Source organism: Lagenorhynchus albirostris, chromosome 20, assembly GCF_949774975.1.
Source record: "Lagenorhynchus albirostris chromosome 20, mLagAlb1.1, whole genome shotgun sequence".
Taxonomy (NCBI): Eukaryota; Metazoa; Chordata; class Mammalia; order Artiodactyla; family Delphinidae; genus Lagenorhynchus; species Lagenorhynchus albirostris.
The window spans coordinates 34,854,325-34,869,442 of record NC_083114.1 but is presented as its reverse complement, the minus strand read 5'-3'; the positions used below and the strand labels follow the sequence as shown (position 1 = coordinate 34,869,442).

At 59.7% G+C, this 15,118-nt stretch overlaps 2 protein-coding genes and 2 pseudogenes across 2 annotated transcripts; all 4 read right to left on the bottom strand.

Annotated features, from left to right (window-relative positions):
- Nucleotides 1–167: 167 nt before the first annotated feature.
- Nucleotides 168–3,133, bottom strand: LOC132511900 (uncharacterized protein SPEM3-like; annotated as a pseudogene).
- A 732-nt stretch (nt 3,134–3,865) lies between these two features.
- On the bottom strand, nt 3,866–5,707 carry LOC132511577 (uncharacterized protein SPEM2-like). The gene is given in 4 exon segments (XM_060134830.1): nt 3,866–4,491; nt 4,494–5,117; nt 5,247–5,304; nt 5,467–5,707. Coding segments are annotated over 4 exon segments (1,446 nt in total). The 5' UTR covers nt 5,605–5,707.
- Nucleotides 5,708–7,705: 1,998 nt separating this feature from the next.
- Nucleotides 7,706–8,928, bottom strand: LOC132511603 (spermatid maturation protein 1-like; annotated as a pseudogene).
- A 2,500-nt stretch (nt 8,929–11,428) lies between these two features.
- On the bottom strand, nt 11,429–13,701 carry LOC132511899 (neuroligin-2-like). Its single transcript, XM_060135716.1, is given in 4 exon segments — nt 11,429–11,642; nt 11,645–12,420; nt 13,218–13,389; nt 13,392–13,701. Coding segments are annotated over 4 exon segments (1,353 nt in total). The 3' UTR covers nt 11,429–11,547.
- Nucleotides 13,702–15,118: the final 1,417 nt, after the last annotated feature.

Genomic DNA, 15,118 nt, shown 5'->3' with positions numbered 1-15,118 from the left:
CTCTAGGGCCTTGGCGATAACGGATTCAGCTAGAAAGCAATGGAGGGAAAGCAGGGATACCCTCCTCATCAGGCCCTGTGGGATGGGGCTGGGGTGGATGTCCTCAAGCAACCACAGAACACTTCTCTTGTCTCTTTATTCCTCATGCATATCTGTCCCCTCTTTTTCTAAGTTGCTCTGAGCACACTGATATCCCCACTCCTTGATGGGCTCCGGTGAGTTGTTGGAGGTCTCTCGGTGAAGGCGCCTGGGAGACAGAGCTTCTCACTTGTCCCTGCCTGCTCTGAACTGTCTCTGGCGGGCGTCAAAGACCACATGCCCGAGCCGGGTGCCTGACGGGTGGTAGGGCTTCCAGCTGGTTTTGGGAGGCGTAGACATCTGGCGATGATTCTGGCAGGCTGGAGGAACTGTATCCTTGGGGTGGTACACCCAGCCTTGGCTGCCTGCTTGCTGGGAGGGTGATTGCAGCACAATCAGCACAGGTACCTCTGAGAAGGTTAGCAGGTCATTGTAGGCCACCTGAGCCTTGGGAGAGCGGCAGTTCTGACTGGGTGGGATAGAAGTCCATGGTATGTGCTGCCCTGCATCCTTGTGGAGGCCAGGATTTGGGATAAGGCATGAATTGTTAAGGAGGCCTGATCTCTGGGATAAGCCAGAGTATTGAGTAAGGGCTGGACCCTTATGGGGGCCAGGAAGCTTGTGGAGGCCTGGATCTTGAGCAAGGCCTGTGTTCTTGGGGAGGCCTGGGTCTTGGATAAGGCCTGGACTCTTGTGGGTGCCTGGGTTTGTGGTAAGGCCTGGGTTTCTGGAAACTCTGCAGACTTTGGGAAGGCCTGGGGTCCTTGGGAGGACAGAGCCTTGGTTGAGGTCTAGACTCTCATGAAGTTCAGGGGGTTGGGCCTGGCTTGGGGTTTGGGAAGCAGTGGATAACTGGGGAGGGATGGGGCCCTGGGAAGAGAGGACAGACTGAGAAGACTTGGAGGTTGGGGGAAAGGTGGGGGGTTGCATTAAGGTGGAGGGCTTCTGGTGGTTGCTGTGTTGATGACGGACCCAGGATCTGGGAGAAACAAGAGGTAGATAAAGAGTGCATGGTGGAGGCATGGTGCATGGTGACCTCTGGGCACTGTTTTGAGAATGGAAGCAAGGTTGAGAAGGTACAGCATCCTTGGAGTACAGGAATTTGGGGTAGACTGGAGTCTGGGGGTCCGTGTTTCTCTTCTCAGACCTGCAAGGAAGGAAGCTGCAGTAGGGAAGGTCTTGGACTGTACAAATTTGTGTTTGGCATCATTTGAGGTCTTCCCTTCCATATTCCCCAACTCCAGGTAACCCAGTATGGATCCTGTGGAGGGCTTGGCACTGTCCCCACTACATTGCTTGAGTGTTTGCTCTGCTGTACCAGAGCTCAGCAGACCGTGCCTCTCTTGGGGCCTGGAGAGGGTACCCAAGTCCTTTCTGGAATATCCAGAGTTCTGAGGGGGACACACATGGAATAAGTTCTGCTTTACCCTGCGGGCATCATAGACCACACGGCCGGAGGAGAGGCCTTGGCTGAAGGCAGACAAGGTAGAGGAAATAGAACCTAGGATGGGGGTAGGGGTGGTGGAAGGGACTGGAGTGGTCATCAGGGCCATGACCAGCGCTGGGACAGAGGTTGTGGCAGAGATCGGGACAGGGGCTGGTGTAGGGGCGAGGGCAGGAGTAGTAGCAGGGGCAGCAGTTGGGGGAGGGACCAGAGTGTTGGCATGGGTATAGGTCAGATGAGCATGGGTCAGGCTGCAGACAGAAGTGTGGCCCAGGGATTGGGCTGAGGCAGGTGAGGGGGCCTGGGCTTGGGCCTGGGCTGGAGTATGGGCTGAAGTATGCTCAGGGCCATGGACCTGGGCAGGGCTGTGCTCAGGGGTGAGGGCTGGGGAGGGGGTCTGGGCCTGGGGCGTGGTGTGCTGAGGGGGGTGGAATGTGGAGCAAGTCTGGACCTGAGGTGGGGCGTGCTCAGAGGGGTGGGTGGAGGAGAAGGTCTGGGCTTTGGCAGGATCCCAGTGGGGTGCACTAGGGAGAAGGCCTGGGCCCGGGCGGAAGTGTGCTCATGGGCGTGGCCTCGGGAGCAGGTCTCCGACGGGGGGGGGGGGGGGGGGGGGGGGGGGAGGGGGGTGTGTGTGCTCAGTGGGGTGGGCTGAGGAGAAGGTCTGGGCCTTCGCAGGAGCATGCGCAGGGGGCTGAACTGGGGGGCGGGTCTGGGCCCGGGCTGGGGCCTGGGCTGGGTCAGAGTCTGGGGTCTTAGTCTTGCTCTCTTGGGGCAGGCGGAGTGGAAACACATCCACCTTGCTCATCCTGCGGAGCTTGGAAGATGTCTCTTACCTGGAGTAAAAGTTGGCTTGGGACTTTAAGGCTGTGACAGCAGGGGCCTCCCCAGCTCCCACTACCCACTCCTTCCACAGTCTCCGTGGAACCTGCGTGGAAGCCCCAGCCCGTCCACACTGAGGCGGCATCCGGCAGTACTTAGAAGCCTTCTCATCTTTTTTGTCTCGTATCCAGGAGTCAGGGTGGTTTGGCTGCCTGAGCAGGAAGCTTGGGCGATGGCGGAGGCGGGAAGAAACTCTTGAGCGCGGTTTCTTGGGATCCACGCAGCAGCGCCTGCGCATGCGATGGCTGTCTACACAGCTGGCTTGCTTGTCTGCGGGGAAAGGCGAGATGGGTCAGGGCCTGGGTTCATGAGGGGCTGAGAATCAAGGCAGGGATAGAAGAAAGGGGACAGGCCCACATCCCCTGAGCCCACGCTGGCGCCCACTCACCTTTGGGGAAAATTCGATTGAAGAGTGCCCGCAAGAATCTCTTCAGATGCCTCCAGAGCTGAGGGAAGAAGGGGAGGGGGGAGGCCGGGAGCAGGGTGAGCCCTGAAATCCAACCCTTGTCCGGCCACACCCCAGCAGCCCCCCCACCTCAGCCCCTTCAAGACCCCAGGGCTCCCCCAACCCCGCTGCCCAGATCCTGCCCTGACCATAGTCACCACGTTGATCCCCACGATGAGGAAGATCAGGCTGAGCAGCAGCAGAGGAATTAAGTCTTCTTGGTCCTGGCATTTCCTGGGTTCGGGGCTAGGGGCCGGCTCGGCTGTGTAGCAGGTTCCCTCACCCATGGCCGGGGGTCCCAGGACTGCCTGGGCCCCCTGCCCTCCACTTTTAACTGGGAGTCAGACTGGGTCATAATGGGGCAGGTGGTGAGGTCACAGTGAGGGAGGGGCATTCCCTGGTTACCAGGGTGAGGTAAGCTGAGCCTGGACAGTCAAACAGGGCCTGTAGGCCGGCACACCTCCCCTCGAGCGGTCAATCATTCGCTCACCGCCCGCTGACTCACTTGTTCAAATGACACATTCCATCTCTTGGCCCCTCCTGAGACTAGGAAGACCTTGGCCTCAGAGCCCTGCGGAAGGCCTGGCTGGAGTCCAGAGCCTCAGCCTTCTTCATGCCCTTCACTGGGCGTGGAGCTGGACCTGCCCAGATGTGGAACCTCCCAGTTGGGAAGCAGCTTCTTGTATGAGGCTCTTTGGGGACAGGGACAGCTGAGACACAGAGGAGGTGCCCAGAGACCAGGGGTTTGGAGTCTGCAGCTGCAGATGTACTTAGTGCATGGTATAGGACCGGGAGGGGCCTGCTGGCAGGACTGTGGCCACTAAACTAAGGGGACCCTCAGGCCAAGAAGGGGACACTGGCTTCTTATTGCAGGAAGCCAAGGGCAGGGACCCAGGCTGGCAGAAGGAGTGGTGCTTCCAAGCCACAGACTACCAGTGTTTCCTGGACTCTGGCGCTCTTTGTTCCTCTCTCCATGCCCTGCCGCTCCCGCCCCCACCCCCGCCCCCATTTGCTGCTGGTCAGTTCATTTTCCCAGTCTGGCTCCCGTGCAGAGAGGGCCTCGAGGCCGAGGTGGAAGGTAGCAGCGAGTTGGCCCGCGCTTGGCCCTCCTACACTTGCCGCTTCAGCACCAGGCTGTCATACACCTGGTAGTTGGCATTGCCCCCTGGGTTCCAGCTGAGTGGCATGAAGGTGGGTGGGGGTGGAGGGTGCTCGGTAGCCTGGACGTCGGGCAGGGACTGGAAGGGGCGGAGGAGCAGTGCTGAGCTGGGAGCCGGGGCCCGCTTGTACGAGGCCTCTGCCAGCACCATGAGGGAGGCGGAGGTGGCCAGAGGGCGCCGCACGGGCAGCATCTCGGCCCATTCGGCCGCCCGGCGCCGCACCTCGTGGGGATCCCGGGAGTAGTTCAAGTGTCCCGTGGACGGGTGCGGGCTGCGGTTGGGTTGGCTGTGAGCACAGCAGGGGAGGCTCCGTCCGTGGGCCGGTGGCAAGTTGCGCTGCCAGGCTTCAGGCCGGCAGCCCCGAGGCACCAGAGCGGATGGAGGCCCAGAGCCCTCCAGACCACGCCGCCGCTGATCCCAGGAGTCATACGGGAGCTGGCCCCTTGAGGGGTAAGTGCTGTGCCCCCCAGGGACCCATGAGGGGCTGGGGGCAGCCGTCGGGGAGGTGGTGGAGACGAGGTCCACTGGTCAGCCTCCACGTTGCTCCAGATGCGGGTTGGTGAGCAGGGGGCCCCGAAGGACTGCAGCCTTAGCTCGGACTTGGCCTCCACACGCTTGGCCATGCGGCGCAGCTCGGGCGACAGGTAGAGACAGGGTGGTGGCAGGCTGGCCAGGATCCCACCCTGGCGGCCCCAGAGACCCACGTTGGAGGGCAGGCCCATCTGCTGGTAGAGCCCTCCCCAGCACCCCCACGGGTACTTGGGTTGTGGGAAGGAAAGATCCTCCTCCTCCTCCAGGTAGGAGTCCGGGTCCTCCCAATCAAAGGAGGGCATCGGCCGCAGCTGTGACATCCCGTGGCTGCGATGCGGCCTACGGAAGCCTGAGCGGCTGTAGGGGAATTGTCTGCGGTTCTTCGGCCTCCGCTGGTGGCTGCCGGGGCGGCGGCTGCAGCTGCGGCTACGGTTGCGGAGATGATGGTAGGAGGACAGGGAGTAGCAAGCGGGCCGGGCCATCTTCACTTCCACAGGGTCCAGGGTGCAGTGGATGTGGACGTCTTGGGCCTTGGCAGGAGGATGTTTGGGGGAACTTTCACAAGCCTGCGAGATTTCATCTGGCGGAGGCGAGAGTCCGTGAGGGCAGGGCAACTGTCAGAAGAGTTCAGGGTTGGGAACCTGGGGCCTGGGTTTCTAGGGCCCTGGGAGTGGCGGGGGGGTGCCACTTACCTGTCTTCCGTAGTTACTTTTCTGGTTAATCCAACAGATGGTCTTGTCTAAGGCATTCTGGAGCCCATGCCATACCTGGGGTTGGTGGGGTGGGGTGGGTGAAAATGAAGGCCAGGCTCTGTACCCTCACCCCCCCCTCCCAGCCAAGACCGTTCCTGCAGACGGAGGTGCAGGCTGCAGCTGGTTCCCACCCTCAGCCGTCTTCACCCCTACTGGTGGTCCCCAACCATCGCTGACCATAGTTGCCATGCTGATCCCAATGCTGACAAGAACGACAAGGCCCAGCAGCAGGAGTAGGAAGTCCTCCGCATTCTGGGTACTTTCTTGGTATTGATGGCAGCACCCCAGGTTGTCATACCAGAGCCGGTTTTCCATGGTGGGGGGGTCCTAGGGCCACCTGGGCCGCGGGCCGCCCCCCGCCACCACCGGCCCTGACCCACAGTGCACTCATGTCAGGACCTGCGGACACCCACCAACAGGTGAGGGAGCATGGTCATAATGGGGCACGTTGCAGGGAGTCACAATGCCGAGGTGGCCAATCTTTCATCCACTCAGCTGGCCCTTTATGTGGCCATCTCTGCCCTCGGCTCCCACTACATGGAGCCTAGTCCCCAGAGTTCAGTCGGTCCTTCTGTCTCCATGGGACCTTGCTTAACTTGATGTGCAAGCATGGTTGCTACAGATGAGAGACAGTCTTCATAGGGACTGAATCATGCATAAAGGATTTCCTCCATTTCATTGTTCGAGACATTATGGCAGCTTATGTAGCCTGTTGTGATTCCCCACCCACGCCTGCTTGGGGCCAGCAGCGAGGGTGACTAGATGGATGAGTGACAGTAAGAGTCCCCTCTGGGGTCGCCCCACTGCACCATCCCCTCCTTGTCCTGCTGATTTCCCTGTCATAACCCCTCTAGTACCCACCGTACCCACCCCTTCCTGCCAGGGATTGCAGCCTTGGGTGTTGGTGGTCACTGGCCCCTTTAGTTCAGAGCAAGGGTTTGCTGCCTTTGCCAGAGACCACCCCAAACCATAGTTTCTCTCCTTCCTAACCAACTTCCCTCCCACTGAGCCAACCCTCCGAGTTGAAAAACGGTTAGCTGCTGTCTTAAGAAAACCACATGAAATTCACAAAGCACAAAATAGATATAGTTGTTGATATGACAAACGGAATCTACTGTTATCAACCGGTTTCATTGCTGGGGTCTGTGAAAGTGGTACCTGGGGAACCTCAAGTCATTTTCTTTGCACAATGAACATCTCAACAGATATAGAGGAACAGGGAGTTCCCGGGATGTCCGGTGATTAGGACTACACGCTTTCATTGTTGAGGGCCCCAGTTCAATCCCTGGTCAGGGAACTAAGATCCTGCAAACCACACTGCATGGCCAAAAAGAAAAAAAAGAGAGAAAAATAGAAAGAGCCAGTGGGCATTTTCCATCAAGACTCCAAACACGCAGCAGGTGCTCAATATAGACCCACTTAATGGAATCAGCTTAAAATGATCGATAACGTTAGTCAAATGAAAATGAATAGAGAAGCAGGGTGATTCATAAAAGGCCCATCTGCTCACATTCCAGGAACCCATCTGGTATGGAAGGTGAGGTCTAGTCCCTTCGACCTGGCTCCTTGTTCCCAAGTTGTGTGCGTGTGTGTCTAGAAGTAGGTAGGGCCTGTGTTTCCCTGCTGTCCAGTGGATGCAATATCCTGATGAGTTTACATGGGAAACTGAGGAAGGCGGGAGGAGACTCTGATGGGCCAGGCTGACTCAGTAGCAATGGGAATCTACCTGTGGGAGCAGGGGGACGGGGCGTCTGAGGCCATGAAGTTGATCCTTGGTGTCCGCGTGACCATGAATAAGTCACTTGGCGTCTCTGAGCCTCAGTCTCCTCATTTGTGACATGGAAGTGCTAATCAGAGGAGTGAGGGCACACAGGGCTGTGTGGAGGCAGCCCTTGAGAGTGTCCTCAATATTTTATCCTCCGCTCCAAGCCTTCTCGAGTATACAGGAGCTTTGGGTTCTGACTGGGGAACTGTGAGGGCATGGGTACCCTCACTCTCAGCCATCCCTCCCCAAAGAAACCAGGGCTTCAGAGGGACCACACCTCACCTGTAGTTACAGCCTAAACCTGGGCTCTGGTAGGAGCTGGACCTCTGAGAGACTGAGGCCATGGGGATGAGGGTCTCCACTCAAGGGCAGTACTGCCTGGGGATCTGGAGTGGGATTTGGGGGGCTTCCCTGGGCACTAAAGAACAGAGTAGAGGCAGGTGGGAGGCTTGGAACCAAGAAGGGCCTGGGAAAGGGCTGAGGACAGGGCCTGGTGAGGCCAAGAGGTTGATGAGGGTCCCCAGGGCTCTCTAGGCCCTGTTGCCAGGGAGATCATTTCCTTAGCAACCAGGCTTCTGGGTGCTGTGTGGGCCCTGGCACCCCCCACACCACCACAAACCACCTCCTCTCTTCTTTTTATTCTTCTCCCAGTCACCTCTCTGTCAGGGAACGGTATACCTAGGCCTTTCCCGTCCCCTCAGCCGTGCTGGATCCAGAGACCGGGGGGTAACAGTGGGACAGGGCCTCCACCTCCCTGGTCAGCTCCCACAGCTGCCGCCTCACGTCTCTGGCATTATAGGCTACGCGCCCTGAGGAGTGGCGCCGGGGGATGTCTGCGACGTGGGCCGGGCCCAGGATGGGTGGCTGGGCTGGCGAGCACTGCTCCTGTTCTGCTTGGGGCACCCCCCACCCGTTCTTGTGGCTCAGGGCCTGAGGGCTGTGGGGCGGGGGTTCACAGGGTACGCGTAGGCCTGTAGGCCCAGCTCTGACTGCCTCTCTTTTGAGCGGCCTTCCCTCTACAGTTTGCTGGAAGCGGATGGTCTGGGTAGGTGGCTCCACGGCATCCTGGGCCCAGGGAGTCCAGAACCCCTGGGTGGACTGAAAGCCTTCCCAGTCCTTGGGGCAATTCCAGTTGTGGGGGCAGATTGTTGTGTGCTGACGTGCGGGCTTCTTGTCATCGCTGTCAGTTGTCAGGGGCCCAGGCTACGGGGCGGTGGGCGCTGCGTGCTGAAGAGTCTCGACGGCGACGGCGGCGAGTGGGTGGGGGGGACACGGTCATTTTCACAGGGTCCATGGTGCACCGAAGGCAGACTGCAGGGGCGCTCTGCTTCGGGGGCTGGGTCTGCTTCCCAGGTGAGCATAACTTAGAAGCTTCTGTGGATCGGGGACAGGTGAGAGGCTGGTGGGGAGCCTGGCTTCTCCAGGGATGGAGAGGCAGGTTGCAGGAAGAGAAGCTGCATAGTTATGGTGTCTGAGCAGAGAGAGCGGGAGGGGAAGGGGTCCACTTGAGGTCAGGGCTAGAACACCTGGTGTCTGCCTTTCCTGTTCCCCAACCTCCCCATCCTCCACTTACCTTTCTCACAAATAACATGAAACACTTGGTGTAAGAAGCCACGGAGTCTGCGCCAGAGCTAGGTGGGGGAGGACACAGTGACTCCAGGCAGGCCCCCGCCACCCAGCCTGCCCCCCAGCCATCCTGCCAGCACCCTCCCACCCGGCCCCACCCTGACCAGTGTCACCATATTGATGCCAATGTTAACGCAGATGAGGAGGTCCAGCAGTGACAGGATGGAGTTGCCCAGGTCCTGGCAGTTGTTGGTGCTGGGGCTGTGACACAAGGCCCACCCGGGCCGGGGCCACTCAGCCGTGGCCATGGGGGTCCCTAGGGCCCCAACCTACTGTGCCCACAGTACCACTGGCCGCCTTCCTGTCCCAGAGGCTCCTGGGGATAAGTGGGTCACAATGATGTGGGGCTCTCCCTCAAAATGTGCCAAGAGGGAGAGTCCTGGGCCTGTGTTTGACCCTCCAGCCTGGGCCAGGGCTTAGCAGAGGCCAAACCCTTCACCTTGCATGTCTCTCCTGTAGCCAGCCACCTGCACCAGCCCATAGGCCCTCTGGCCTGTTTGGTGTCTGTCCCCATCAGCCCCTGCCTGGTCCTCTACGCCAGGCTCTGACCTCTGCACAGACACTGGTCCTGATCTTAACTCCCCGAACAACCCCATTACCAATGACAACCTCACCCCAGCACCCACTCCCCCTTTCTCTCTGACCTCAGAGCTGTTCACTGGCAAGGGCTGTGGGCTCGGACCCCCTCCTCCTCTCTCACTGGCAGAGTCACTTATCCAAGGTTTGTTTCTTTAGAGCCCCACCCCTACCTCCCAACATAACAGCAGGCAAATCCAACAGTTAAACTTTTATATTTACAATATTCTCTTCATCTTTTGCCAGGTTTAAAAATGTGTACAGAGCCGCGAAGGGTTGGGGTGGGGACATGGGATTGTCAAGGAATTGTTCTGGGGACAGGGGCTGGGCACTGGAGTCTGTGGCTGAATCATGGGGTCCCCCAGCCCCCCTCCCATGCCCCAGTTTGGGGGGCATCTGTCTACAGGGTTCAGGGGCCAGGTCCCTAGCATTTAGAAGGCAGGGCTGTTTGGAAAGGAGCTAGACCAGGCAGGGGAAGGGGTGGGAAAAGAACTAAGTTTCCATGGGTGGAGGTGGGGGCAGAAGGGACAGGCAGGAGGCAAAGTTCTGGGGAGCCAAGACCAGGGATTTGGGGGTCAGTGGAAGACAGCACTCCACCCCCTATTCAAATTTGGCACTAATGAACCCACAAAATGCCAGCAGACGAGGATTGGCTCCTTCTCGGCTGGTGTCCCTTGAAACCCTTCCCGACATTGTTCCTTTCCCCAGAGGCCCAAACCGTTTCTCTTTGGGCAGTCACCTTACACACATCCTTTCAAATCAAATTCTTCCTGCTGGTGTCTGCCCAAGCGCCGTCCCCCACTGCCCCCTCCATCTGTTCCTCAGTACAGCTGACCCCGTTCTCTCCCCCAACCTGTCCGGGGAAGCCTTTCTCCCCTGCTCTCCTCCCCTCCCCCCTCCACTGCTCCTTTCCTTCAGCCCTGGGGGCCCAGGGGAGAGGGGGCAGGTCAAAGGAGGGGGTGGGCAGCTGAGGGCAGAAGCTGGCTTGAGACCAGGAAGGGATGGCTTCAGAGGGGGACAGCGAAGGGGGGAGGGAAAACAGGGGCAGAGAGGGAGGGATGAGACATGGCGAGAAGAGGGACGCAGGCGGGACCCCTTTAGCTGCCACCTCCCCCTCTCCTGTATCCTACCTGCCCTGGCCCAGGGCTGAGGAATCCTTGGCACGTTTTGGGGGGTCTTCGCCCCTCAAACCCACCTCAGCAGTTTGGCACGGATGAGCGACGGTCTGAGGACTGAGGGAAGAAGGGCTGCCCTCAGACCGCGGTGAGGGCTTTGGTCAAACATGCATGGCCTCTGTGGGTGGCAGGTGCCACGCAGCCCCCCACCCCCCAAACTCTAGGGGAAAGAAGGGCAGAGCTTAGGGTCTGTTCATCTCCTCAGGGTTTGTCCCTCCCCCTCAGCTTCTGTCAGTTTGAAGTCCTTTCACACCTGCTGTGTGAGAAGTTAAGTGCTGGGCCTGAGGCCCTAAGATGCAGGGAAGTGCTGGAGAGAAAGGGGCTGTCTGCATGGGAAAACGTACATCCACATGCAAGAACATGTTTCCACTCAGAAATGCATCCTGGACCCAGGGGAAGACAAGTTCCCAGGCAGCACAGGGATGCAAGATCTCCTCCCTTCCCCGTGGCAAGGAATGTGTGTCTGTCATCTGTAGAAGGCGAGGCCTGCCCGGGGGAGACCGTGCTTAAGGCGAGGCCTGCCCGGGGGAGACCATGCTTCACCTCACTTGTGCCACGGGGGATACACATGCTTCGCTGGGGCGGGAGGGCTGGGGGCAGGGCAGGGGGGCTGTGATTTCCTCGCTACTTCCCAGGCATCACCCTGCGTCGTCCGGTGGCCAAGGGTCGCTGTTAGTGAACACACCACTTCCAGGGTATCCAGGGGGTGGGAGGAGGGAGGAGGTGGGGGCACAAATCCCCACAGAAATTCTTTGAGGGAGCCAACAGGTGTCCAGGGCGGCAAAAAAAAAAAAAAAAACACCTCACTCTGCACATGGTTTCTCACCCCCTCATGAGAAAGCACACCTCCACGTGGGAAAATACTTCCGCGTCTCCACACAACGAAGACGGGTGTCCAGACGATGGAGGGGAGTTGTTCAAAGGCCCAGGTCCGGAGAAGAGAACGGGCCACTCCGCGCGGGAGAAGCGCACACATCCCGGCGAGGAAACCCATGTCCACCTAAAGCACCTCGACGTGCGACAGCTCCACACGACAAAAGCCTGTCGCCAAGTCCTCCTCCCTGCCTTCTGAGCTGGCCGGGAGGGCCGGGGAGGGGGGCTTCCCCGAGCCGCCCCCTATACCCGAGTGGTGGAGTGGGGATGGGGGAGCGTGTTGTTGTGGCTGGTAGCGGTGGGGGGAGACGGGGGGAAGGGTCCAAAGGGATGGAGGGAGGGGGCGGCGGGGGAGGGGGTGGCCCCGGGCCGCTGGGCAGCAGGGTCAGGGCCCCGGGGGCCAAGAGTGGCAAATCGTCCGGCGCCCGGCGCAGGGCCAGGGTGTAGTCGGGCGGGCAGGCGGGGCGCAGGGCCTCCGCAGGTTCCGCCCCGACGCCCCCGCCCCGCTTCAGCTGCAGCGACACCAGCTCCTCCTCGGGTGGCAGCTCACGGCCGGCAGCAGGGAGCAGGGGACCCCCGCCGGGCACGCTGGAGCCCGAGCCGCCGTGGGGGCTGAGCCGCCTGCACCGCAACTCCTGCCCCCGGTCCCGCTTGTTGTAGAGGGCGACGAAGGCAAGGATGTTGAGGAAGAGGAGGGAGGCGCCCACGGCCACGGTGACGCTGAGCTCCGTGGAGTAGTCTCGGGAGTCCCCGGGGAAGCGGTCGTAGGCCCGGGGGCCCGGCTCGGGCTTGGGCTCGGGCGGCAGGGTGGCCGGAGGCGGGGGGCGGCGAGTGCCGGGGGCACCAGGGGGCGGGCGCGGCGGCCAGCGCGTGGCGTAGGGAGGGAGGCGCGTGGTGGTGGTGAAGAGCTCCGTGTGCAGGTTGTGCAGGTGCGGCACGAGCTCCAGCCAGAAGGCCACCTTGTTGGCGCGGTAGTTGTCGCGCACGCGCGGCTTCAAGCCGATGTGCAGGTACTGCTTCTCCTTGCTGTTGAACTTGCTCCACACCACCTCCTCGAAGCGGTTGCGCTTGGTGTGGATAAACTTGGTGTCCTGTGGCACCGGCTGGTTGGGGTCGCTGTGGACACAGGGGGGCAGGGAAAGGAGGAGTAAGGTGAGGCTCCCACGAAAGGCAGGGGTGGAGGCGTGCTACGGGAGGAATGGGGAGAGAGATGGACAGAGATGCAGGGAGCTGGGGAGACGGGAAGAGAGACAGAGACGGATACGAAGAGACAGAGAAACTGCCAGAGACGGATGGACAGACAGACAAATAGGGATGGAGCCAGACTGCCAGAGACAGTCTGAGATGAGGACAGAGGGGCAGAGAGGGCAGAGACAGACCACCAGTGACAGAGGCAGAGTCTGAGAATGAATGAGATAGAGACATATGGAAACAGACACAAAAGGACATGAGAGACAGCCAGGGGGAAACCAGCGAGTACAGAGAAACCAGATCAAAGCAAGCAGAGATATCAATAGATTTCAAGAGAGAGAGGCAGAGACAGCAATAGACAGACAGACACAAACCCTCACACACACTCAGATACACATATGGGAGCACTCAGACAGCGGGCCAAGCTCTGGGAGGAGAAGGAGAGAGCTGGGTGGGCAAGGGAGGGAAGGAGAGACAGACTCAGAGCCAAAGGCACCAAGTGAGCCCGCCCCCCAGAAAAGACAGGGACCTCTCTGTCCAACTCTTCTGCGTCTCCAACACACACGGAGGAGCTGTCTGGCAGGTGTCTGAGTCGAGAAGGCAAGAGTGCCTTGATGGAGGAATGATGGCCGTGTGAAGGAGAGGGAGAGAAGGGGCTGAGGATGGAGGCGGTGTGTGCCCTGACCTGCAGGGATGCCCGACCCAGCCCCTCTGGCCCTCACCCGGTCTTGGCAAAGTTGGTCCAGTAGGTCATGACCACGGCGCTGAGCATGACATCATTCTTGGAGAAGTTGCAGGGGAAGAGGTCGGTGGCACCCACCATGGGCACACCAAAGACGTAGGGTAGCTCATCCCTGTGCGCTGCATCTGCCCACTCGGGCCGGCTCTCAGCCTGCAGTGGTGGTAGAAGGTGTAAAAGTAGACAGGGGACTGGTAGTCAGCATGCAACTTGGCGGTGGCCACAGCCGGTGCCACCCACTGGTGGCTGGTAAAGAGCGCCAGCAGGGTCTTGCGCCACATCTCGCCATTGTCCCTGTCGGCCCAGTCCGTGTACATAAACTTGATGGTCTCCCGCAGCACATCCTTGCCCTCCGGGTAGCCATACAGGTTGTCCACAAAGTTGGAGACGGTGAAGTCGAAGGCGCTGGCGGACACGCCGTCCTTGCTCTCCCTGAGCTCAGAGCTCAGGGGACATGTCACTCCCATCCCTGGGGGGAAAGACCGGATTCCCCTCCCTCCCTCCCCAGCTAGCCCTGGCAGAAGATCCCACCCCACCTCCTGCCGGTGTGCCCTACAGCACTTCTCCCCATGCCTGGCAGACCTTCCAAGAAGCCTAGCAGAGGCAGGGCTGGGGGCTGGCCCTCCTCAGGGCATCTGCTGGACCCAGGGGAACCCCCCCCACACACACAGCAAACCTCCTTCCTGCTCCTAGGAAGAGCGAGCTCCCAAGGCTGCCACTGGAGCTAGAGATCCTGGGAGGGTCCTGGCGTTTCCTTCAACTCAGGCCGTGGGCCTCAGCTCCACATGGTAGCCTGGTCTGTGGGTGAGGGGGTGCCAGGCCCTAGGGTCCCTGGGGGCTTGGTCTCCTCCCCGTCCTAATTCCTTTCTAGGTCGCCTCCCCAGTTACCATGGCAACCCCCAGCTTAATTACTGTGGCCGGAGGCGGCAGGGTGGGAAATAGCCTGCCTAATGAAGCCAGGGTGCAGCTCTAGTCTCGGACCCCCCAAACTGGCCTAAGTCCTGAGTTCTGGACCCTTCTCTTGCCATGTCCCCAAAGGATCCCATGATCACTCCCATATGTAGAAGGCCCCTTGAGGGGTAACTAATTGCGGAAGAGGGTGGGAGTCTGAGAGGGCTTGCCGGGTTCCCTGCCCCTGCAGCTCCTCCACGATGCAGCCGCAGTGCCTGTGCTGGCATCAACCCTGGCCTCCAGGCCCTCCTCTTTCTTGACACCTGCAATCTCTGACCAGCCTGGGCACTCGGGCAAATGAGATCCAGGCCTGGGCCTCCACAGCTGGTCCCCAGTGCCTCTGCCCGCCTCCCTCATGCTGCTAGGAACTTCCCTCCTGGCGGAAGGTCAACCAACAGGTCACTGAGACACTCCCCTCCATCCCCCCACAGACAGCTTCCTGCCTCCTGTCTCTTAGGACCTTCTATGACAACTCCTTCCACCTGACTTTGGCCAGGAGCTCCTAGGTGGGCAGTGCCCTCTCTGTGTCCTCCCCCAATCCTGTTCTTCCCTTTGTTCCTGAACCTCCAGTGGCCTTCCAACAGTTCAGGCTGGTCTCCTTCCCTCCGAGGTCCTGTCCTAAACGTCCTCACTCCTCCCCACTCCTCCCCACCCAGCACCTCCACTCCCAGCGAGGGGGGAGGGGGAGTCAGAAAGGGGAGGAGCAGGAAGGGGGGCTGGGGCGACAAGAATTCAAAACCAACAACAAAAAAGAGGATCAAGAAAGAAGAAAGAAAACAACAACAACCAAAAAACAAGAAGCTCTTGGGGCAGATTCAACAAGAAAAGAAAAAAAAACCCAAAAAAACAAGAAACCAAAAAGATCCTTTTTTGGAAAAAAAGAAAAAAGTTATTTGCACTTTTTCAAAATTTTGTGGTGAAACTTCAAGATAT